Source organism: Oenanthe melanoleuca, linkage group LGE22 (genome assembly GCF_029582105.1).
Source record: "Oenanthe melanoleuca isolate GR-GAL-2019-014 linkage group LGE22, OMel1.0, whole genome shotgun sequence".
Lineage (NCBI taxonomy): Eukaryota > Metazoa > Chordata > Aves > Passeriformes > Muscicapidae > Oenanthe > Oenanthe melanoleuca.
Genome location: NC_079363.1, coordinates 852,020 through 875,389, shown reverse-complemented (window position 1 = coordinate 875,389; position 23,370 = coordinate 852,020). Strand labels below are relative to the sequence as shown.

General features: G+C 54.6%; 1 protein-coding gene across 1 annotated transcript in view; it reads right to left on the bottom strand.

Moving 5' to 3' along the window:
* Positions 1–23,370, bottom strand: part of LOC130265912 (cyclic AMP-dependent transcription factor ATF-7-like) — a 63,684-nt gene that overhangs the window by 33,730 nt on the left and 6,584 nt on the right. The window contains exon 2 of the mRNA XM_056515252.1: positions 14,505–14,568. Coding sequence (XP_056371227.1) covers positions 14,505–14,552 — 48 coding nt within the window. The 5' untranslated portion in view covers positions 14,553–14,568. The remainder of the gene's footprint in view (positions 1–14,504; positions 14,569–23,370) is intronic.

Genomic DNA, 23,370 nt, shown 5'->3' with positions numbered 1-23,370 from the left:
AGGAGCTCTTCCCGAGGTTTTCTCCCCAAAAAAAAACCAGACAAACAGGGGAGGGTTCATGGAGTCCAAGCAAAACCGTAACAGGAAACTCCATCCCAGAGCCAAGGATGGAAGTGCAGCAGCAATTAAAATAATTAAATCCCAACTGCAGCGGGTTAATTTGTAGCCGTGAACGGATCGGAAACGCCTCTGGAGAGGCGCCAGGGCCGGGAGGGGCTGGGGCAGCGCTGGGAGCGGAGCTGCTCCAATCCCAGCCCGAATTCCCGGGGAACCGGGGCGAGGGCAGAGCCCCGGCACGGGAAAGGGAAACTGAGGCACGGCTGCGCTCTCGTGGATTTGGGAACCCCCGTGGGGGGGCTCACTCCGGGGCTGTCCCCTCGGAAAAGGCCCTGCAGCACTGCCCGCCCCCTCCACTCACCACTGCCTCAGAGCTCCCCCAAACACGGCCCCAAAACAACCTCTGAACGAAAGTGGGCTCGATCCCAAAACCAACCCCAGAACAGAAATTGCCTCGACCCCAAAACCAACCCCAGAACAAACGTGGGCTCGACCCCAAACCTAGTCTCATAACAAAAGCCGGTTCAACCCCAAACCCAGCCCCAGAACAAAGCCAGTTTGACCCCAAACCCCGTTCCAGAACAAATCCAGTTCGACCCTAAACCCATTTCCAGCACAAAGCCGGTTCGACCCTAAAACCAGTCTCAGAACAAAGCCAGTTCGACCCCAAACCCATTCTCAAAATAAACCCAGTTTGACCCCAGCCTGTTCCCGGCACAAACCCAGTTTGACCCCAGACTCATTCCCAGCACAAATCCAGTTTGACCCCAGACTCGTTCCCAGCACAAACCCAGTTTGACCCCAATCCTATTCCCAGCACAAACCCAGTTTGACCCCAGTCCTATTCCAGCACAAACCCAGTTTGACCCCAATCCTATTCCAGCACAAACCCAGTTTGACCCCAATCCTATTCCCAGCACAAACCCAGTTTGACCCCAATCCTATTCCCAGCACAAACCCAGTTTGACCCCAGACCCGTTCCCAGCACAAACCCAGTTTGACCCCAAACCCATTCCCAGCACAAACCCAGTTTGACCCCAATCCTATTCCCAGCACAAACCCAGTTTGACCCCAGTACTATTCCCAGCACAAACCCAGTTTGACCCCAAACCCATTCCCAGCACAAACCCAGTTTGACCCCAAACCCATTCCCAGCACAAACCCAGTTTGACCCCAGACCCGTTCCCAGCACAAACCCAGTTTGACCCCAGACCCGTTCCCGGCACAGATGCAGCCCCGGGGGGGTTTTTGGGGCCGGGCAGCGCCGGCGCGGCTCAGCCGTGACCTTGGGCTGCCGCTCAGAGGATGCCGCGGCCCCTTTCGGCTTTTCAGGGCCCTGCGACGGCGATTTCCTTCAATTCAGCGGCGCTGGGAACGTGCCCAGCCATTCGCAGCCCCTGATGGCTTTATGGCCTGGAATGGGATTTATCTCCGGGCAAGGGCAGCGGGGCAAAGGAAAAGAGAATTCGGTCCCTGAAGGGTTCGGGGTTTGTCCCTTCAATGGCGGCACGGAGGGAAAAACCCACAGGGGATTCAAAACAAACCAAAAAATGGGGAGAGGGATCCTGAGGGGTGGGAGGCAAACTGGGGGACAACAGGGGCGCTTTGGGAAGGAGCTGCAGGAATCCCGAGGATCCCTGCCCTCGGAATGAGTCCTGTCCTCCCTGCTCACACAGCTCCCAAACCTTTTTTTATTTCCCATCCCTTTATTTTCCTCGTTGCCAGCACCAAAGCACCAACAATTCTCCGTCAATCCCTGCATAAAAAAAACTCATTTTTGTGCCTCTCCTGGAGATTCTGGCCATCCTGCAGCTCCCTTCCCTGCCCCGCTTCCACATCCAGCCGCATTCCCGGCTCCTGCCGCCAGCACTGCGGTAATTAAAGCTTTTAGAAAAGGAGAGCGGCAGCAGCAGCAGGGAGGGAATAAAAAAAAAAAAAAAAAAAAAAAAAAAAAATCAGCGTTTGCCTTTTTTTGCCTCTCGGAAGAGCCACCTGTTTTATCGGAACGGGGATTTATGGGCACATTAACGCGGAGCTGCTGCTCCCACCCTGATGAGGTTCTCAGTGACCCTCTTCTCCCCGCAGATTTATGGCTCCATCCTGCAGCTCCTGCTTCCCTTTCTGCCCCCAAAATCGCTGCAGCCGCTTCCCGGGAGCTGCTCGGCTCTCCCAGACAGCGGGCTCGGCTTTTGTGGCAGAGAATTTTTGCTTTTATCCCGTTTTTTTTTAACAGGAGGGGACCCACGCTGGGAGGTTTGAGCTGTGTCGGGATCAGGCTTGGGGAGCAAACACGATCCCCACAAAATCCTCACAAAATTCTTACAAAATTCCCCACGAAATTCTCACAAAATTTTCACAAAATCCTCACAAAATCCTCACAAAATCCTCACAAAATCCCCACAAAAGCCCCACAGAATTCTTACAAAATCCCCCAAAATTCTCACAAAATTTTCACAAAATCCTCACAAAATCCCCGCAAAATCCCCACTAAAGCCCCACAGAATTCTTACAAAATCCCACAAAATTCCCACAAAATTCCCACAAAATTCTCACAAAAATCTTAAAAAATCCCCCCAAAATTCTCACAAAATCCCCGCAAAATTCTCACAAAATCCTCATAAAATCCCCCTAAAATCCCCGCAAAAGCCCCAGAGAATCCCCAGCGAAGCCGGAGCCTCCCAGCCGCACTTTGCTCCCCAGTCACGTCCCGCCCACCCCAGCGGGTCGGTCCCGGGGTGTCCCCCCGATGTCCCCCCGGTGTCCCCGCGGTGTCCCCCGGCCCGGGCGCGGGGCTGGCTCGCGGACACAAAGCCAAGGTCACCCGAGGCGTCCTTCGGGGCTGGAGCCGTTTCCCTGCCCGCAGTAAAATTAAAACCGCGCATTGAAATTCTGCTCGGGAGCGCTGCAGACGGCGGAGCGGCGGAACCGGCGGGCACCGAGATCCCGACAGCGGAAAACAGCGGCGGGAACCGCGGCCCGGCCCCGGAGCCGCGGGACGGGACAGCTCCCGGTTCCGGGATGGGGGAATTCCCCAATTCCAGGATGGGGACAATTCCCCAGTTCCCGGATGGGGGAATTCCCCAAATCTGGGCTTGGGACAGCTCCCCAATTCCAGGATGGGAAAATTCCCCAATTCCAGGCTGGGGAAAATTCCCCAATTCCAGGATGGGGAAAATTCCCCAATTCCAGGCTGGGGAGAATTCCCCAGTTCCAGGCTGGGGACAATTCCCGATTCCAGGATGGGGGAATTCCCCGATTCCAGGATGGGGAAAATTCCCCAATTCCAGGCTGGGGACAATTCCCTAATTCCAGGCTGGGGACAATTCCCTAATTCCAGGCTGGGGAGAATTCCCAAATTCCAGGCTGGGGAAAATTCCCCAATTCCAGGCTGGGGACAATTCCCCAATTCCAGGCTGGGGAAAATTCCCTAATTCCAGGCTGGGAAAATTCCCCAATTCCAATTGCAGGGCAGGAGAGCTCAGGGCACTGGCAAAAGGATCATTCCCAAATTCCCAGCACTACAGGGAAAGGATCATTCCCGAATTCCCGGCACTGCAGGGAAAGGATCATCCCCAAATTCCCGGCACTGCAGGGAAAGGATCATTCCCGAATTCCGGGTTTGAACAGCTCATTTTGGGGTTCATCCTCACAAATTCGGGTTTGGGGCTGACCCGCTCGCCCCCCAGCCGGCACCGGGCGGTTCCAGCAGCTCGGGTTTAATTCCCGGTGATTTCCCGGTGAATTCCCGGTGATTTCCCGGTGAATTCCCGGTGAGTTCCCGGCGGTGCCACCCCTCTGTGTCCCGTGGCCCGGGGGCGATCAGGCCCGTGCCCCGCTGGCCGGGCTCCTGCTGGCTGCGGGTTCGATCCCGGCGGGAATTCCGGGGCTTTCAGGATTTTATTGTTTAAATCCGGCTTAGGAAAAATTAAATTAAAAAAAAAAAAAAAAATTAAAAATCGTTTGAGCAGAACGGTTGGGCCGAGCGGTGGCGGAGCAGGTGTGAAAACAGGCTGGGCCGGGATTTGGGGAGCCCGAACCGGGATGAGCCCGAACCGGGCCGGGATGGATCGGAACCGAGCCGGGATGGATCGGAACCGGGCCGGGATGGATCGGAACCGGGCAGGGATGGATCGGAACCGGGCAGGGATGGATCTGAACCGGGCCGGGATAGATCCGAACCGGGCAGGGATGGATCCGAACCGGGCCGGGATGGATCGGAACCGGGCTGGGACTGATCGGAACCGGGCCGGGAAGGATCGGAACCGGGCAGGGATGGATCGGAACCGGGCCGGGATGGATCCGAACCGGGCCGGGATGAGCCGGAACCGGGCCGGGATGGATCGGAACCGAGCCGGGATGGATCGGAACCGGGCCGGGATGGATCGGAACCGGGCAGGGACGGATCGGAACCGGGCAGGGATGGATCGGAACCGGGCCGGGAAGGATCGGAATCGGGCCGGGAAGGATCGGAACCGGGCCGGGATGGATCGGAACCGGGTCGGGATGGGCCCGAGCGAAACCCGCACTATCACATTTCTCTGGAAACAGGAATCAAGGGGATTTTTCCAGCCTGCTCCCTGCATTTCTGTCCGCCTGGCGCTGCTGTTTGCCCGTGCTCCAGCACTCCCAGCACTGCCGGAATCCCAAACATCCCCGGTATTCCCGGCACTCCCAGTATCCCCAGTATTCATTCCCAGTATTCCCAGTGACCCATTCCCAGTATCCCCAGTATCCCCAGTGTTCCCAGTTTCCCGCTGCCGGCGCCGGCAGAGCCGCGTGGGTGCCGCGGCTGCCGCAGAGGGGCGGAGCGGCCTCGGCTCCAAACAAAGCATCCTCGGGAGAAAAAAAGAGAAAAAGGGAAAAAAAAACAAAAAAAAAGGAGAAAAACGGAGAGGAAAAAAAAAATTTAAAAAAGGAAAAAAAAAAAATAAAAGGAGGGTTTCAGGGTTTCGGCTGCGGTCCCACCGGGGAGGGATAAAACCCCCGGGCATTTTTGGCTTATCCCCCCGCGGGTATTTTTGGTTTATGGTTTTACTGGTTTGTATTTTAACAGCTCGGCTGGGTTTCGGACCAGTTTACCGAAAGTGCCGCCAGCCAGGCACCTTCTGAGGTGGGATCGATCCTTTTCGTGCCGGCCCTGCTGCTCCGGGATCGCCGGGCGCCCGTAACGAGCCCTTTGTCAGCGCTGCCGCCCCGGGCGAGCCGTGATTTGTTCTCCCCGTAAAATAAAAAGGATTTACAATGGTCGGGGAGCAGCCTTGGCTCGGGAACGCGGGTTCAGCAGCGGGAAAGCGCCGGGAGAACAGCCCGGGCTGAGCTGGGGGCTCCGAGACCCCTCCCCGCCCTGCCGAGCCCCAGCCCCGCCTCGGGGCGCAGGGACAGACCCAGCCCAGGCTTAGTTAGCATCCCCAGCTTATCCCCAGTTCATCCCCAGTTCATTCCCAGTTTATCTCCAGCTCATCCCCAGTTCATTCCCAGCTTATCCCCAGTTTATCCCCAGTTCATTCCCAGCTTATCTCCAGTCCATCCCCAGTTCATTCCCAGCTTATCCCCAGTTCATCCCCAGTCAATCCCAGTTCATCCCCAGTTCATTCCCAGTTTATCCCCAGTTCATTCCCAGCTCATCCCCAGTTCATTCCCAGCTTATCCCCAGTTCATCCCCAGCTCATCCCCAGTTCATTCCCAGTTCATTCCCAGCTCATTCCCAGTTCATTCCCTGCTCATTCCCAGTTTATCCCCAGCTCATTCCCAGTTTATCCCCAGCTCATTCCCAGCTCATCCCCAGTACATTCCCAGCTCATCCCCAGTACATTCCCAGTTTATCCCCAGTACATCCCCAGTTCAACCCCAGCTCATCCCCAGTTCATTCCCAGTTCATTCCCTGCTCATTCCCTGCTCATCTCCAGCTCATTCCTGTTTATCCCCAGCTCATTCCCAGTTTATCCCCAGTCCATCCCCAGTTTATCCCCAGTTTATCCCCATTCCATCCCCAGTTTATCCCCAGCTCATTCCCAGTTTATCCCCAGTCCATCCCCAGTTTATCCCCAGCTCATCCCCAGTTTATCCCCAGTTTATCCCCATTCCATCCCCAGTTTATCCCCAGTCCATCCCGGCTCCCTGCCCCACACCAGCTCCTGCTGCAGAGCTGTTCCAAGAACTGCCAAGGAACCCCAGCCAGAGGAATGATAAAGATTTTAACTTACAGGAAACGCTGCTATTAAATAATATTTAAGTCTTAATTATATTTTAAACCAGCCATTTTAGAAAGAAAGAAGTTCTATTACGGCGCTTTTGTAGTTAAAGGTCTGTCAACATTTCCATTTTAAACCTTCATTTCTAGGGGGTTTATAATTTGGCCATAAAAATTCATTCTAGGCTGGAACTTGGCAAACAGGGGCTCAGCCCAGGAGCAATATTTTTTATTATCCAATTTGGTTTAAATTGGTTTGGCCGTTTTTAAGTTATAGGAGTGTAAAAAATAAACGTTTACTGGTTTCAGATGCCTTCTCAAGCTTGTTATTATTCAGGATTGGCCTTCCCTCCCCAGCTCCAAAAACACCTTCAGAGAGCTGGGGAGGCCTGGGCTGCGTGACAGAGCTGCAGGAGCTGCTGAGCCAGGCCTAAGCTGGGCCTGAGTCAGATCTGAGCCAGATCCTGAGTCAGACCCTGAGACAGACCTGAGACTAAACCATGAGCCAGGCCTGAGTCAGATCTGAGCCTAAACCATGAGCCAGGCCTAAGGCAGCCCTGTGTCACCATGAGCCAGGCCTAAGGCAGCCCTGAGTCAGATCTGAGCCTAAAACATGAGCCAGACCTGAGCCAGACCTGAGTCAGACCCTGAGACAGACCTGAGACTAAACCATGAGCCAAACCTGAGCCTAAACCATGAGCCAGGCCTAAGGCAGACCTGAGTTACCCTGAGCCAGGCCTAAGCTGGGCCTGAGTCAGATCTGAGCCAGATCTGAGCCCAGTACTGAGCCAGATCTGAGCCAGACCTGAGCCAGACCTGAGCCTAAACCATGAGCCAGACCTGAGCCAGACCTGAGCCAGATCTGAGCCAGACCTGAGCCTAAACCATGAGCCAGACCTGAGCCAAAACCCGGCCCCAAACCCGCCCCAAACCCGGCTCTAAACCCGCCCCAAACCCGGCCCCAAACCCGCCCCAAATCCGCCCTAAATCCGGCCCCAAACCCGCCCCAAACACAGCTCTAAACCCGGCCCCAAACCCGGCCCCAAACCCGGCTCTAAACCCGCCCCAAACCCGGCTCTAAACCCGCCCCAAACCCGCCCCAAACCCGCCTCCAAACCCGCCCCAAACCCAGCTCTAAACCCGCCCCAAACATGGCCCCAAGTCTGCCCTAAATCCGGCCCCAAACCCGCCCCAAACCCGCCCCAAATGGGGCCCCAAACCCGCCTCAAACCCGCCCCAAACCCGCCCCAAACCCGCCCCAAACCCGCCCCAAACCCGGCTCTAAACCCGGCCCCAAACCCGCCCCAAACCCGCCCCAAATCCGCCCCAAACCCGCCCCAAACCCGGCCCATGCAGATTTAGGGGATCACGGCAATAACTGACTGAGCCTGGCTCAACGCCGAGCGGTGCCGAGCCCTCCATAAACATTATTTCCATTATAGGACAAGATAAGAGGACACAATAAACCAGCCAGAAGAGGGGGGGAAAATAAGAAATAATTTTCTGGGCTGGTGAAAAGCCCCGGACAGGGTTAGGGGGAGAGAACTGGGAAATAAGGGGGGTTAAAAAGCAAATTATTGTCTGAGGAAATGGGCTGGGTAACTGGAGCCCCAGGGATGATCTGTGTGCCTTGTGAAAGGGAAATCTGTCAGAAGGGAGGGCTGGTCCCTTAAATATGTTCAATATTACAGCCCTGTAAATATATTAAATATTAAACCACATAAATATATTCAGTATTACAGCCCTGTAAATATATTCAATATTACTGCCCAGTAAATAAATACATTCAATATTACAGCCCTGTAAATACACTCAATATTAAACCCCATTAAATACATTCAATATTAAACCCCTGTAAATATATTCAGTATTACACCCCATTAAATATATTCAATATTACACCCCATTAAATACACTCAGTATTACATCCCATTAAATACATTCAACATTACAGCCCTGTAAATACACTCAATATTAAACCCCATTACACATATTCAATATTACACCCCTATAAATACACTCAATATTAAACCCCATTAAATATATTCAATATTACACCCCTGTAAATATATTCGGTATTACACCCCATTAAATACATTCAACATTACAGCCCTGCTCCCTGTTGAAGGTTTAATTCCCTAATTAACGAGGGGAACACTCCCAGCTCCAATTCTGAGATTTTGGGGTGATCAGCAGCACACCCCAGCCAGATGGATCCCACCAGAAATCCTGGCTCCAGGAATCCCTCTCTGCCTTCCAGAGCATTCCAGAGGCAGCCCCAGCTCCCTCCTGGGGCTGTCCCTGCCCCATTCCCTGCCCAGAAATGGGGAATTCTCCTCCTGCCCCATTCCCTGCCCAGAAATGGGGAATTCTCCTCCTGCCCCATTCCCTGCTCAGAAATGGGGAATTCTCCTCCTGCCCCATTCCCTGCTCAGGAATGGGGAATTCCCATCCCATTCCATTCCCTGCCCCATTCCTGCTCAGAAATGGGGAATTCTCATCTTGTCTTTCCTGGGGCTGTTCCTGCCCTGTTCCTGCCCCATTCCCTGCTCAGAAATGGGGAATTCTCCTCCTGCCCCATTCCCTGCTCAGAAATGGGGAATTCTCCTCCTGCCCATTCCCTGCTCTCACAGGGTTCAGGGGAATTCTCCTCCTGCCCCATTCCCTGCTCAGGAATGGGGAATTCTCCTCCTGCCCCATTCCCTGCTCAGAAATGGGGAATTCTCATCCCATTCCATTCCCTGCTCAAGAATGGGGAATTCTCCTCCTGCCCATTCCCTGCTCAGAAATGGGGAATTCTCCTCCTGCCCATTCCCTGCTCTCACAGGGTTCAGGGGAATTTTCATCCTGCCCCATTCCCTGCCCCATTCCCTGCTCAGGAATGGGGAATTCTCCTCCTGCCCCATTCCCTGCCCCATTCCCTGCCCAGAAATGGGGAATTCTCATCCCATTCCATTCCCTGCTCTCACAGGGTTCAGGGGAATTTTCATCCTGCCCCATTCCCTGCCCCATTCCCTGCTCAGAAATGGGGAATTCTCATCCCATTCCATTCCCTGCTCAGGAATGGGGAATTCTCCTCCTGCCCATTCCCTGCTCAGAAATGGGGAATTCTCCTCCTGCCCATTCCCTGCTCTCACAGGGTTTCAGGGGAATTCTCCTCCTGCCCATTCCCTGCTCTCACAGGGTTCAGGGAATTCTCCCCCTGTCCTTGCAGGGGAGGCTCAGACTCGACCTTGGGGCAGCATCTGCGGCAGGCCGGGCTCAGCTGTGCCAGCTGGAGCTGGGAGCTGCCCAAAATAACCAGAAAATCCCCCCTGCAGCCCTGGCAACCCCAAACATGTTTACAGCCTTCGGCACACACCCAGAGCCGCGGCTGTTCTGGGAGCTCGGCAGCTCCTGCTGAGAGGGAGGGATGGAAAGGAGGAGAAAAAGTAGGGAAAGGAGGGAGAAAGGAGGGGGAAAGGAGGGGGAAAGGAGGGGAAAAGGAGGGAAAAAAGGAGGGAGAAAAGGAGGAAAAAAGGAGGGGAAAAGGAGGGGGAAAGGAGGGGGGAAAGGAGGGAGAAAAGGAGGGAGAAAGGAGGGGGAAAGGAAAGAAAAGGAGGGGGAAAGGAGGGGGAAAAGGAGGGGAAAAAGGAGGGAAAAAAGGAGGGAAAAAAGGAGGGGAAAAGGAGGGAAAAGGAGGGGAAAAGGAGGGAAAAAAGGAGGGGAAAGGAGGGGAAAAGGAGGGAAAAAAGGAGGGGAAAGGAGGGAAAAAGGAGGAGGAGGAGAAAAGGAGGGGAAGAGGAGGGGAAAAAGGAGGGGAAAGGAGGAGAAAAGGAGGGGAAAAGGAAAGGAAAAGGAGGAGAAAAAGAGGGGGAAAAGGAGGAGAAAGGAGGGAGAAAGGAGGGAAAAAAGGAGAGGAAAAGAGGGGGAAAGGAGGGGGAAAGGAGGGGAAGCCCCGCCCCCATGTAGGAGGCCCCGCCCCCAGGACAGAAGGCCCCGCCCCCCGGGAATGCCCCAGGAATACTGGGCTCCAAAAACTTGGAAATTTTAGCCTCAAAATCCTGGAGTACCCAGCCCTAAACCCCGGGAATTTCAGCCCCCAAATCCTGGGAATTTTATGACCCAAACCCTTGGAAGTGCTGCCCCTGGAGCGGGGCTGTGGGGAATTGCTGGATCCCCATCCCTGGATTAGGGCTGGATCCCCATCCCTGGAATTGCTGGATCCCCATCCCTGCCCTGCTCTGATCGCCATCCCCAGATTAGGGCTGGATACTCATCCCTGGAATTGCTGGATCCCCATCCCTAGAATTGCTGGATCCCCATCCCTGCCCTGCTCTGATCCCCATCCCCAGATTAGGGCTGGATCCTCATCCCTGGAATTGCTGGATCCCCATCCCTAGAATGGGGCTGTGGAGAATTCCTGGATCCCCATCCGTGGAATGGGTTTCTGGGGAATTCCTGGATCCCCATCCCAGAAGCCCTGCCCTGATCCCCATTCCTGGAATGGGTTACTGGGGAATTCCTGGATCCCCATCTCTGGATTAGGGCTGGATCCCCATCTGTGTCCCAGTCTGACCCCTATCCCTGGAATTGCTGGATTCCCATGCCTGCCCTGCCCTGATCCCCATCCCTGAATTAGGGCTGGATCCCCATCCCTGGATTAGGGCTGGATCCCATCCCTGGAATGGGGTTCTGGGGAATTGCTGGATCCCCATCCCTGGATTAGGGCTGGATCTCCATCCCTGTCCCACTCTGATCCCCATCCCTCGAATTCCTGGATCCCCATCCCTGAAGCCCTGATCCCCATCCCTGGAATGGGGATGGATCCCCATCCCTGTCCCACTCTGATCCCCATCCCTGGAATTCCTGGATCCCCATCCCTGGAACAGGGCTCTGGGGAATTCCTGGATCTCCATCCCTGTCCCACTCTGATCCCCATCCCTGGAATTCCTGGATCTCAATCCCTGTCCCACTCTGATCCCCATCCCTGGAATTCCTGGATCTCCATCCCTGTCCCACTCTGATCCCCATCCCTGGAATTCCTGGATCTCCATCCCTGGAATTCCTGATCCCCATCCCTGGAATTCCTGGATCTCCATCCCTGTAGCCCTGATCCCCATCCCTGGAACGGGGTTCTGGGGAGGGAATTCCTGGACCCCCACCCCTGAATTAGGGCTGGATCCCATTCCTGGAACGGGATTCTGGGGAATTCCTGGATCTCCATCCCTGTCCCACTCTGATCCCCATCCCTCGAATTCCTGGATCCCCATCCCTGTCCCACTCTGATCCCCATCCCTGGAACTCCTGGATCTCCATCCCTGTCCCTGATCCCCATCCCTGGAATGGGGATGGATCCCCATCCCTGTCCCACTCTGATCCCCATCCCTGGAACTCCTGGACCCCCATCCCTGGAATTCCAGGAGCCCCACCCTGCCCTGAAGGACGTCCTGCAGGGACGAGCGTGCTCAGGTCAGGCTGGATCCCCATGAATCACCCTCCCCCCCCCGCCAGGATTCCTGCATTTCCATATTAACATGAAGAATTGTCGGAATTACCCATAAGCAGCAGGCTGGAACAGCCAGAGGAGGAAGCAGCCACCTTTATATGTCATTTGTGGGAGATTGTGGGAGATTAAATTTAAATACATTGTTGTTTGCCTTAATTGCTTGTTTGAAGCCGATTTTAGGGCCGTGTGATTGAAGGGCTCACACCATTAAGTGCTCAAACACAGCTAATACATTTTATAAATGGCCTGCACAATTTCACAGGCAAAGAAGTTTCAGATAAAAAGCAGCCTCCCAAAAAGAAAGGAAAAAAAAAAAAAAGGCAAAAGGAGGAAGTTCACCTGCAAGAGGAGAGGGAAGGATCTGGGTGAGGCTGGGGCCACAGTGACTAGAAAGCTGGGAAACCCTAAATAAACCTAAATAAACCTAAATAAACCCTAAATATGTGTTTTCAACACCTCAGGAGCTCCCAGATGAGGGGTTTGACCCGTTTTTGTGCTATAAATAGAAACAGCAGCACAGACCCCTCAAGGGAGGAGCCCTGGGGATGCAGAAAATTCTCTTTAATTTCAGCTGAAGCCCCGCAGGAGGCAGGGAGGTGTTCACTGGACACACACGGGGTCCTTGCCATGGATTGCCAGTCCCAAACCAGTCCCAAATCCATCCCAGACCAGTCCCAAACCAGTCCCAAACCAGTCCCAAATCCATCCCAGACCAATCCCAAACCAGTCCCAAACCAGTTCCAAATCCATCCTAGACCAGTCCCAAATCCATCCCAGACCAATCCCAAACCAATCCCAAACCAGTTCCAAATCCATCCCAGACCAGTCCCAAATCCATCCCAGACCAGTCCCAAACCAGACCCAAACCAGTCCCAAATCCATCCCAGACCAGTCCCAAAATCCATCCCAAATCCATCCCAGACCAGTCCCAAACCAGTCCCAGCACATCCCATCAAACCAGAGCAAGAATTAAAGGAAAATGGGATGGGAGCACTGTTTTCACTGGAAATAAATTAAACAAAAATGGGATGGGAGCACTGTTTTCATTGGAAATTAAAGGAAAATGGGATGGGAGCACCATTTTCCCAGGAATTAAACAAAAATGGGATGGGAGCACTGTTTTCACTGGAAATTAAAGGAAAATGGGATGGGAGCACTGTTTTCACTGGAAATTAAACAAAAATGGGATGGGAGCACCGTTTTCCCTGGAAATTAAACAAAAATGGGATGGGAGCACCGTTTTCCCAGGAATTAAAGGAAAATGGGATGGGAGCACTGTTTTCCCAGGAAATTAAAGGAAAATGGGATGGGAGCACTGGTTTCACTGGAAATTAAAGGAAAATGGGACAGGAGCACCATTTTCCCAGGAATTAAAGGAAAATGGGATGGGAGCACTGTTTTCCCAGGAATTAAAGGCAAATGGGATGGCAGGTGTGGCTGCAGCAGCAGGATCTGCCTCCTCCTGCCTCCCCCACCTCTCCCATCCCAGCCAAACCTGCAGCAGCTCCAGGCAGGAGGAATCCCACAAGGGGCAGGGAAAAAAGCCCATCCCAAAATAGAGTTTTGGGGAGCAGGCAGCATTGCAGCCCCAGCTGTCACATTCCCAGCTGCTCCCGGGCAGGAACTCGCAGCCTCCCGGCCCTGGGGGCTCTGGGTTTATCTGGGGAGGAGGGAATGGCCCAGGGCAGGAGCTCAGGAACAGCCCCATCCCTCCTGGGGGGTTTGATGGGAGCTCAGAGCTGGGATTTGCAGATCCCAGCCCTGGGATCCCCTGGAGCTCAGAGCCAGGATTTGCAGATCCCAGCCCTGGGATCCTCCTGGAGCTCACAGTCAGGATTTGCAAATCCCAGTTCTGGGATCTCCTGGAGCTCAGAGCCAGGATTTGCAGATCCCAGCCCTGGGATCCTCCTGGAGCTCAGAGCCAGGATTTGCAAATTCCAGTTCTGGGATCTCCTGGAGCTCACAGTCAGGATTTGCAGATCCCAGCCCTGGGATCCTCCTGGAGCTCACAGTCAGGATTTGCAAATCCCAGCCCTGGGATCTCCTGGGATCCTCCTGGAGCTCAGAGCCAGGATTTGCAGATCCCAGCCCTGGGATCCTCCTGGCATCCCCTGGAGGTCAGAGCCAGGATTTGCAGATCCCAGCTCTGGGATCTCCTGGAGCTCAGAGTCAGGATTTGCAGATCCCAGCTCTGGGATCCTGTGCAGCTCAGAGCCAGGATTTATTTGCAGATCCCTGGTTTCCCCTGGAGTTCACAGCCAGGATTTGCAGATCCCAGCCCTGGTTTCCCCTGGAGTTCACAGCCAGGATTTGCAGATCCCAGCCCTGGTTTCCCCTGAATCTCAGAGCCAGGATTTATTTGCAGATCCCTAGTTTCCCCTGGAGTTCACAGGATTTATTTGCAGATCCCTGGTTTCCCCTGGAGTTCACAGCCAGGATTTGCAGATCCCAGCCCTGGTTTCCCCTGGAGCTCAGAGCCAGGATTTATTTGCAGATCCCTGGTTTCCCCTGAAGCTCAGAGCCAGGATTTATTTGCAGATCCCTGGTTTCCCCTGAAGCTCAGAGCCAGGATTTATTTGCAGATCCCAGCCCTGGTTTCCCCTGGAGCTCAGAGCCAGGATTTATTTGCAGACCCCAGCCCTGGGATCCTCCTGGTTTCCCCTGGAGTTCACAGCCAGGATTTGCAGATCCCAGCCCTGGCTCCCTCCCAGGATCCCCTGGAGCTCAGATCTCCCTGGCCCAGCCCCAAATCCCAGGTGTGGCTCGTACCTGCCCGCAGCCCGGGGCGCTGCACACGAAGGGTCTGTCGTCCCCCATCCTTCCCTCCTGCAGCCTGGGGAGCACAGAAAGGACAGAAATGGTTAAACAGCCCCAAAAACCCCCAAAAAACCCAAAACACCGGCAGGAGCTGCCCCTCTGCTGGGATCTGTCATGCCCTGGCATGGGAATTATTGCAGCTGGGTTTAGGATTTGGGATAGGAATTATTGCAGCTGGGTTTGGGATTTGGGATGGAATTATTGCAGCTGGGTTTAGGATTTGGGATGGGAATTATTGCAGGTGGGTTTAGGATTTAGGATGGGAATTATTGCAGCTGGGTTTAGGATTTGGGATGGGAATTATTGCAGCTGGGTTTGGGATTTAGGATGGGAATTATTGCAGCTGGGTTTGGGATTTAGGATAGGAATTATTGCAGCTGGGTTTAGGATTTGGGATGGGAATTATTGCAGCTGGGTTTGGGATTTAGGATGGGAATTATTGCAGCTGGGTTTAGGATTTGGGAGGGAATTATTGCAGCCTGGGTTTGGGATTTAGGATGGGAATTATTGCAGCTGGGTTTGGGATTTGGGATGGGAATTATTGCAGCTGGGTTTGGGATTTGGGATGGGAATTATTCAGCTGGGTTTAGGATTTGGGAGGGAATTATTGCAGCTGGGTTTAGGATTTAGGATGGGAATTATTGCAGCTGGGTTTAGGATTTAGGATGGGAATTATTGCAGCTGGGCTTAGGATTTGGGATGGGAATTATTGCAGCTGGGCTTAGGATTTGGGATGGGAATTATTCAGCTGGGTTTAGGATTTGGGATGGGAATTATTCAGCTGGGTTTAGGATTTGGGAGGGAATTATTGCAGCCTGGGTTTGGGATTTAGGATGGGAATTATTGCAGCTGGGTTTGGGATTTGGGATGGGAATTATTGCAGCTGGGTTTAGGATCTGGGATGGGAATTATTGCAGCTGGGTTTGGGATTTGGGATGGGAATTATTCAGCTGGGTTTAGGATTTGGGATGGGAATTATTCAGCTGGGTTTAGGATTTGGGAGGGAATTATTGCAGCTGGGTTTAGGATTTAGGATGGGATTTATTGCAGCTGGGTTTGGGATTTGGGAGGGAATTATTGCAGCTGGGTTTAGGATTTAGGATGGGAATTATTCAGCTGGGTTTAGGATTTGGGATGGGAATTATTGCAGCTGGGTTTGGGATCTGGGAGGGAATTATTGCAGCTGGGTTTAGGATTTAGGATGGGAATTATTGCAGCTGGGTTTAGGATTTAGGATGGGAATTATTGCAGCTGGGTTTGGGATTTGGGATGGGAATTATTGCAGCTGGGTTTAGGATTTGGGATGGGAATTATTGCAGCTGGGTTTGGGATTTGGGATGGGAATTATTGCAGCTGGGGTTAGGATTTGGGATGGGAATTATTGCAGCTGGGTTTGGGATTTAGGATGGGAATTATTGCAGCTGGGTTTGGGATTTGGGATGGGAATTATTGCAGCTGGGTTTAGGATCTGGGATGGGAATTATTGCAGCTGGGTTTAGGATTTGGGAGGGAATTATTGCAGCTGGGTTTAGGATTTAGGATGGGAATTATTGCAGCTGGGTTTAGGATTTGGGAGGGAATTATTGCAGCTGGGTTTGGGATTTGGGATGGGAATTATTGCAGCTGGGTTTGGGATTTGGGAGGGAATTATTGCAGCTGGGTTTAGGATTTAGGATGGGAATTATTGCAGCTGGGTTTAGGATTTGGGAGGGAATTATTGCAGCTGGGTTTAGGATTTAGGATGGGAATTATTGCAGCTGGGTTTAGGATTTGGGATGGGAATTATTGCAGCTGGGTTTAGGATCTGGGATGGGAATTATTGCAGCTGGGTTTAGGATTTAGGATGGGAATTATTCAGCCTGGGTTTAGGATTTGGGAGGGAATTATTGCAGCTGGGTTTGGGATTTAGGATGGGAATTATTGCAGCTGGGTTTAGGATTTGGGATGGGAATTATTGCAGCTGGGTTTAGGATTTAGGATGGGAATTATTGCAGCTGGGTTTGGGATTTAGGATGGGAATTATTGCAGCTGGGTTTGGGATTTGGGATGGGAATTATTGCAGCTGGGTTTAGGATTTGGGATGGGAATTATTGCAGCCTGGGTTTGGGATTTAGGATGGGAATTATTGCAGCTGGGTTTAGGATTTGGGATGGGAATTATTGCAGCTGAGTTTGGGATTTAGGATGGGAATTATTGCAGCTGGGTTTAGGATTTGGGATGGGAATTATTGCAGCTGGGTTTAGGATTTGGGAGGGAATTATTGCAGCTGGGTTTAGGATTTGGGATGGGAATTATTCAGCCTGGGTTTAGGATTTGGGATGGGAATTATTGCAGCTGGGTTTAGGATTTGGGATGGGAATTATTCAGCCTGGGTTTAGGATTTGGGATGGGAATTATTGCAGCCTGGGTTTGGGATTTAGGATGGGAATTATTGCAGCTGGGTTTGGGATTTAGGATGGGAATTATTGCAGCTGGGTTTAGGATTTGGGATGGGAATTATTGCAGCTGGGTTTGGGATTTGGGATGGGAATTATTGCAGCTGGGTTTAGGATTTGGGATGGAATTATTGCAGCTGGGTTTGGGATTTAGGATGGGAATTATTGCAGCTGGGTTTGGGATTTAGGATGGGAATTATTGCAGCTGGGTTTGCGATTTGGGATGGGAATTATTGCAGCTGGGTTTGGGATTTGGGATGGGAATTATTGCAGCTGGGTTTGGGATTTAGGATGGGAATTATTGCAGCTGGGTTTAGGATTTGGGATGGGAATTATTGCAGCTGGGTTTGGGATTTAGGATGGGAATTATTGCAGCTGGGTTTAGGATTTGGGATGGGAATTATTGCAGCTGGGTTTGGGATTTGGGATGGAATTATTGCAGCTGGGTTTAGGATTTGGGAGGGAATTATTGCAGCTGGGTTTAGGATTTAGAAGGGACTGGATGGATTTTTCAGCTGGAGGGAACCTGGGAAGGTCTGGCAGCTCCCAGCACCCCCAGAGGGCCCTGCAAGGTGGGACAAGGCCCAGCCCTGCAGAGGGGCAGCTGAAACCCCAGAACGGCCCCACTCGCCCCCCTCGGCATTTTGGGGATCAGGGAACACCCTGGGGGCACAGGGAGCATCAGAGGAGCCCTGGAGAGATCAGGGAATATCCTGGGATGTACAGGGAGCATCAGAGGAACCCTGGAGAGATCAGGGAACACCCTGGGGGCACAGGGAGCATCAGAGGAGCCCTGGAGAGATCAGGGAATATCCTGAGACCCACAGGGACCATCACAGGAACCCTGGAGAGATCAGGGAATATTCTGGGAGCACAGGGACCCTCAGAGCTGCACTGGAGAGATGAGGGAACACCCTGAGACCCACAGGGACCATGAGAGCTGCCCTGGAGTGGATCAGAACTCCCTGAGACTCATAGGAACCACCAGAGCTGCCCTGGAGAGATCAGGGAATATCCTGGGAGCACAGGGATCATCAGAGCTGCCCTGGAGTGGATCAGGGAATATCCTGAGACCCATAGGAACCATCAGAGGAACCCTGGAGAGGATCAGAGCACCCTGGGATGCACAGGGACCATCAGAGCTGCCCTGGAGTGGATCAGGGAATATCCTGGGAGCACAGGGATCATCAGAGGAACCCTGGAGTGGATCAGGGAATATCCTGAGACCCACAGGGACCATCAGAGGAACCCTGGAGAGATCAGGGAATATTCTGGGAGCACAGGGACCCTCAGAGCTGCGCTGGAGAGATGAGGGAACACCCTGAGACCCACAGGGACCATGAGAGGCTCTCCTGGAGTGGATCAGAACACCCTGAGACTCATAGGAACCACCAGAGCTGCCCTGGAGATATCAGGGAACATCCTGGGAGCACAGGGATCATCAGAGGAACCCTGGAATGGATCAGGGAATATCCTGGGACCCACAGGAACCATCAGAGGAACCCTGGAGTGGATCAGAGCACCCTGGGATGCACAGGGAGCATCAGAGGAACCCTGGAGTGGATCAGGGAATATCCTGAGACCCACAGGAACCATCAGAGGAACCCTGGAGTGGATCAGAGCACCCTGGGATGCACAGGGAGCATCAGAGGAACCCTGGAGATATCAGGGAACATCCTGGGAGCACAGGGATCATCAGAGGAACCCTGGAGAGATCAGGGAATATCCTGGGACCCACAGGAGCCATCAGAGCTGCCCTGGAGTGGATCAGGGAATATCCTGAGACCCACAGGAGCCATCAGAGCTGCCCTGGAGTGGATCAGGGAATATCCTGAGACCCACAGGAACCATCAGAGCTGCCCTGGAGTGGATCAGGGAATATCCTGAGACCCACAGGAACCATCAGAGCTGCCCTGGGATCCCCCTGCACACAAACAAACCCGCAGGGACAGTGACAATCCACGGGAAAACAAAGTGTGAGCGAGCAGCCATCCAATAAATCCAACCCTCTCTGTGCACCCGTTATATTTTCAATGGGAGAGAACTAAAATTTGTCATTTAATTAATTAAGGGATTATAGGAGTGGTGCTCTGTTTTACAAGGCAATAATGGGGCTCCCCAGTGGGTAAACTACAAGGCTGATGGCAGGGGCACTCCATCACGGATTACAGCCAAGGATAACAAAACACTCTCTGCTCTTATGCTGCAAGTGAAGCTGCTCTCATTAATAAAAAATAACAGTAAATAAAGAAAAGCCCTCCTCCCTCTCCCAGTCTCAAACTCAGAAACAGCAGTGCTGTTTTACAGTGATATTTTTACAGCAGGGTTTAAAAAGATGCTCTGGGGTGCCAGGGGGGATCCAGGGAAGGGTTTCACACTCCCAGCCCCGAGGGTTGGTATTTTTAGGAGCTCCAGGAATGCTGGGGGGAGAGCCAGGAATGGCTCCCCTAAAGGAATCAATCAGCTGCTGAAAATGAAAATAAACTGGTGATTCTGGTGCTGCAGGAGGGGAATTCCCTGCCCTGGCCTCCAGCAGGACACAAAGGCAGAGAGCAGCTGTGATCCCACAGAAATCTGCACTGAGATCCCCTGGGCCTGGGCTGGGGTTTATGGAGCTGAAAACGGGATAAATGGGGAAAAATGGGAATGGGGGTAAATGAATGTCCCTGTCCTCAGCAGGAATGGGGAAAAAATGGGAATGGGGGTAAATGAATGTCCCTGTTCCCAACAGGAATGGGGATAAAATGGGAATGGGGGTAAATGAATGTCCCTGTTCCCAGCAGGAATGGGGATAAAATGGGAATGGGGGTAAATGAATGTCCCTGTCCCCAGCAGGAATGGGGAAAAAACGGGAATGGGGGTAAATGAATGTCCCTGTCCCCAGCAGAAAGGGGGAAAAAACAGGAAAGGGGGTAAATGAATGTCCCTGTCCCCAGCAGGAAGGGGGATAAAATGGGAATGGGGGTAAATGAATGTCCCTGTCCCCAACAGGAATGGGATAAAACAGGAATGGGAGTAAATGAATGTCCCTGTCCCCAGCAGGAATGGGGATAAAATGGGAATGGGGGTAAATTAATGTCCCTGTTCCCAACAGGAATGGGGGTAAATGAATGTCCCTGTTCCCAACAGGAATGGGGATAAAATGGGAATGGGGGTAAATGAATGTCCCTGTTCCCAACAGGAATGGGGATAAATTAATGTCCCTGTCCCCAGCAGGAATGGGGGTAAATGAATGTCCCTGTCCCAACAGGACATAAACCCTGATCTGAGAGGAATGGCTCAGACACAAACCTGAGAGAGAGAAACGGCTCAGACACAAACCCTGAGCTGGATAAAAAACCTGAGACACAAACTCTGATTTTACACCCAGCTCAGACACAAACCCTGAGGCTCATACAAGCCCTGATTTCCCACCCAGCTCACACAAACCCCGGTTTTACACCCAGCTCAGACACCAACCCCGATTTTACACCCAGCTCAGACACAAACCCCGATTTCCCACCCAGCTCACACAAACCCCGATTCCCCACCCAGCTCTGACACAAACCCCGATTCCCCACCCAGCTCACACGCAAACCCCGATTTCCCACCCAGCTCACACGCAAACCCCGATTCCCCACCCAGCTCAGACAAGCCCCGGGGCTGCCCCGGGTGCACAACACACCCCGGCAGAGCTGCAGCTGCAGGAGGCGCCTGAGCCAAACCCGGGCAGAAACGGGCACGGAGCCCTCGGGGAGGGACCGGGAAACTGCAGCACCCGCCTGGCACCAAAGGGTTAATGCTGAGAACAGCCCGGCTCGCTCTGGGATCGATTCTGAGAGCCCAGTGAGTGACCAGCACAGCCCAGTGAGTGACCAGCCCAGCCCAGTGAGTGACCAGCCCAGCCCAGCTCAGTCTGGGATTAATTCTGAGAGCCCAGTGAGTGACCAGCCCAGCCCAGTGAGTGACCAGCACAGCCCAGCTCAGTCTGGGATTAATTCTGAGCCCAGTGAGTGGCCAGGATCAATTCTCAGAGCCCAGCTCGCATCCAGCCCAGCCCAGCTCAGTTCAGGATCAATTCTCAGAGCCCAGCTCGCATCCAGCCCAGCCCAGCCCAGCCCAGCTCGCAGCCAGCCCAGCCCAGCCCACTGGTGCCGGTGCCAAGCCCCGGGAGCCGAGCCAGGAGCAGCTCCAAGCCCAGCCCAGCCCAGCCCGAACAAACCAACCCATTCAGACACAGGGCGGGCTGCAGGCCCCAGCACGGGCACGGGGAGCCGCGACAATCGGGACTGTCCCGCTGGGGAAGCTCTGGCTGCCGGCAGAGCGAGAGCCCGGCTCCCCAAACAGCCGCGGCAGGAAGGAAGCGGAGCGCCGGGAGCCGGGCCAGGAAAGGCTCCTCGCTGCCCTCCGAGATCCTGAGCTGGGGCAGTGCCCAGCACGGGCTGGGGCAGCAGCGACACTGGGCACTGCCCTGGGATGACACCTGAACACTGCCCTGGGGTCCTGGGGGACACTGGGCACAGCCCTGGGGGACACTGGGCACTGCCCTGGGGTGATACCTGGACACTGCCCTGGGGTCCTGGGGGACACCGGGCATTGCCCTGGGGTGACACCTGGACACTGCCCTGGGGTCCTGGGGGACACTGGGCACTGCCCTGGGGTTCTGGGGGACACTGGGCATTGCCCTGGGGTCCTGGGGGACACTGGGCACTGCCCTGGGGTCCCGGGGGACACTGGGCACTGCCCTGGGGTGACACCAGGGCTGGCTGTGTCACCTGTGCCAGCCTGGAGAGGGATGGGGGGCACTGGGATATTGGGGAGCAGCACTGGGAGGGTGGGGAGTGCTGGGATCTGCCCTCAAACCAGGGGAAAAAACAGAACAGCTCGAGATCTTCCTGAAAATAACCACGGAGAACAGCAGGGCGGGGGTCCCAAAACACAGAACCGCAGGGGGAGGGTCCCGAGTGGGGGTCCCGGGTGGGGGTCCCCCCTTTCCAGCCCCATCCCCCTGGGGCTCAGGCCGGACCCGCAGCCCCCAGACCCGCTCCCGCTCCCGCCGCCCGTCCCGGCCGGATCCTCCCCTGGAAGTTGCGAAACTCCAGCCCCGCAGGGAGAGGCTCCCCGCCCCAGCTCCGGCTGCCCGAGCCGCTCCGGGCTGGAGGGAAGCAGGAGCGGGGCCTTTGTCGGAGCCGCGGGGCAGGAGCGCAGCAGCCTCACCGCCCAGAGCCGCGGAAATCCCACAACAAACGGGAATATGGGCAGGGAAGTGGCTGGAAACAAACCCCCCGGGCGCCACTGCTAGCCACTGCTAGCCACATCTCCAGCTCCTCAGTAGCCCCAGCAGCCCCTCAGTAGCCCCAGCAGCCCCTCACTAGCCCCAGCAGCCCCTCACTAGCCCCTCACTAGCCCCAGCAGCCCCTCAGCAGCCCCAGCAGCTCCTCACTAGCCCCAGCAGTCCCTCAGCAGCCCCAGCAGTCCCTCAGCAGCCCCAGCAGCCCCTCACTAGCCCCAGCAGCCCCTCAGCAGCCCCTCAGCAGCCCCTCAGCAGCTCCTCACTAGCCCCTCAGCAGCCCCAGCAGTCCCTCACTAGCCCCAGCAGCCCCTCACTAGCCCCAGCAGTCCCTCACTAGCCCCAGCAGTCCCTCACTAGCCCCAGCAGCCCCTCACTAGCCCCAGCAGCCCCTCACTAGCCCCAGCAGCCCCTCAGCAGCCCCTCTCTTTCACCAGCAGTCCCTCAGCAGCCCCAGCAGCCCCTCAGCAGCCCCTCACTAGCCCCAGCAGTCCCTCACTAGCCCCAGCAGCCCCTCAGCAGCCCCAGCAGTCCCTCAGCAGCCCCAGCAGTCCCTCACTAGCCCCAGCAGCCCCTCAGCAGCCCCAGCAGTCCCTCACTAGCCCCAGCAGCCCCTCACTAGCCCCAGCAGCCCCTCAGCAGCCCCAGCAGCCCCTCACTAGCCCCAGCAGCCCCAGGCAGGGCTCCTGGCAGGGCACTATTTCACCTCGGAAATGCCCGAGTGACCCAGACACTCGAGTCCCATTTCCTGAAATGATTTCTGCACTTCAGAGCTCTGGTTTCAATGAAACTGCTGCAAACGAGGCACCAGAGCCCCGAGCTGGGCTGAACTCATCATCCCTGCCAGAGAGAGGGGATGGGCTGGAGGGAGGAGGGAGCTCGGGGTGTCCGAGCGAGGATGGGACTGAAGGACAAAATCCCTGCCCGTGGCTGCAAACAGCAGAGCCAGGGCAGCACAGGGAGAGCTCTCCCTGCAGAACTAAGATATCCTGTCCCACCTGTCAGTGCTTTACCTACCTGTCAGTGCTTTATCCCACCTGTCCCTGCCCCATCCCACCTGTCAGTGCTTTATCCCACCTGTCCCTGCCCCATCCCACCTCTCACTGCCCCATCC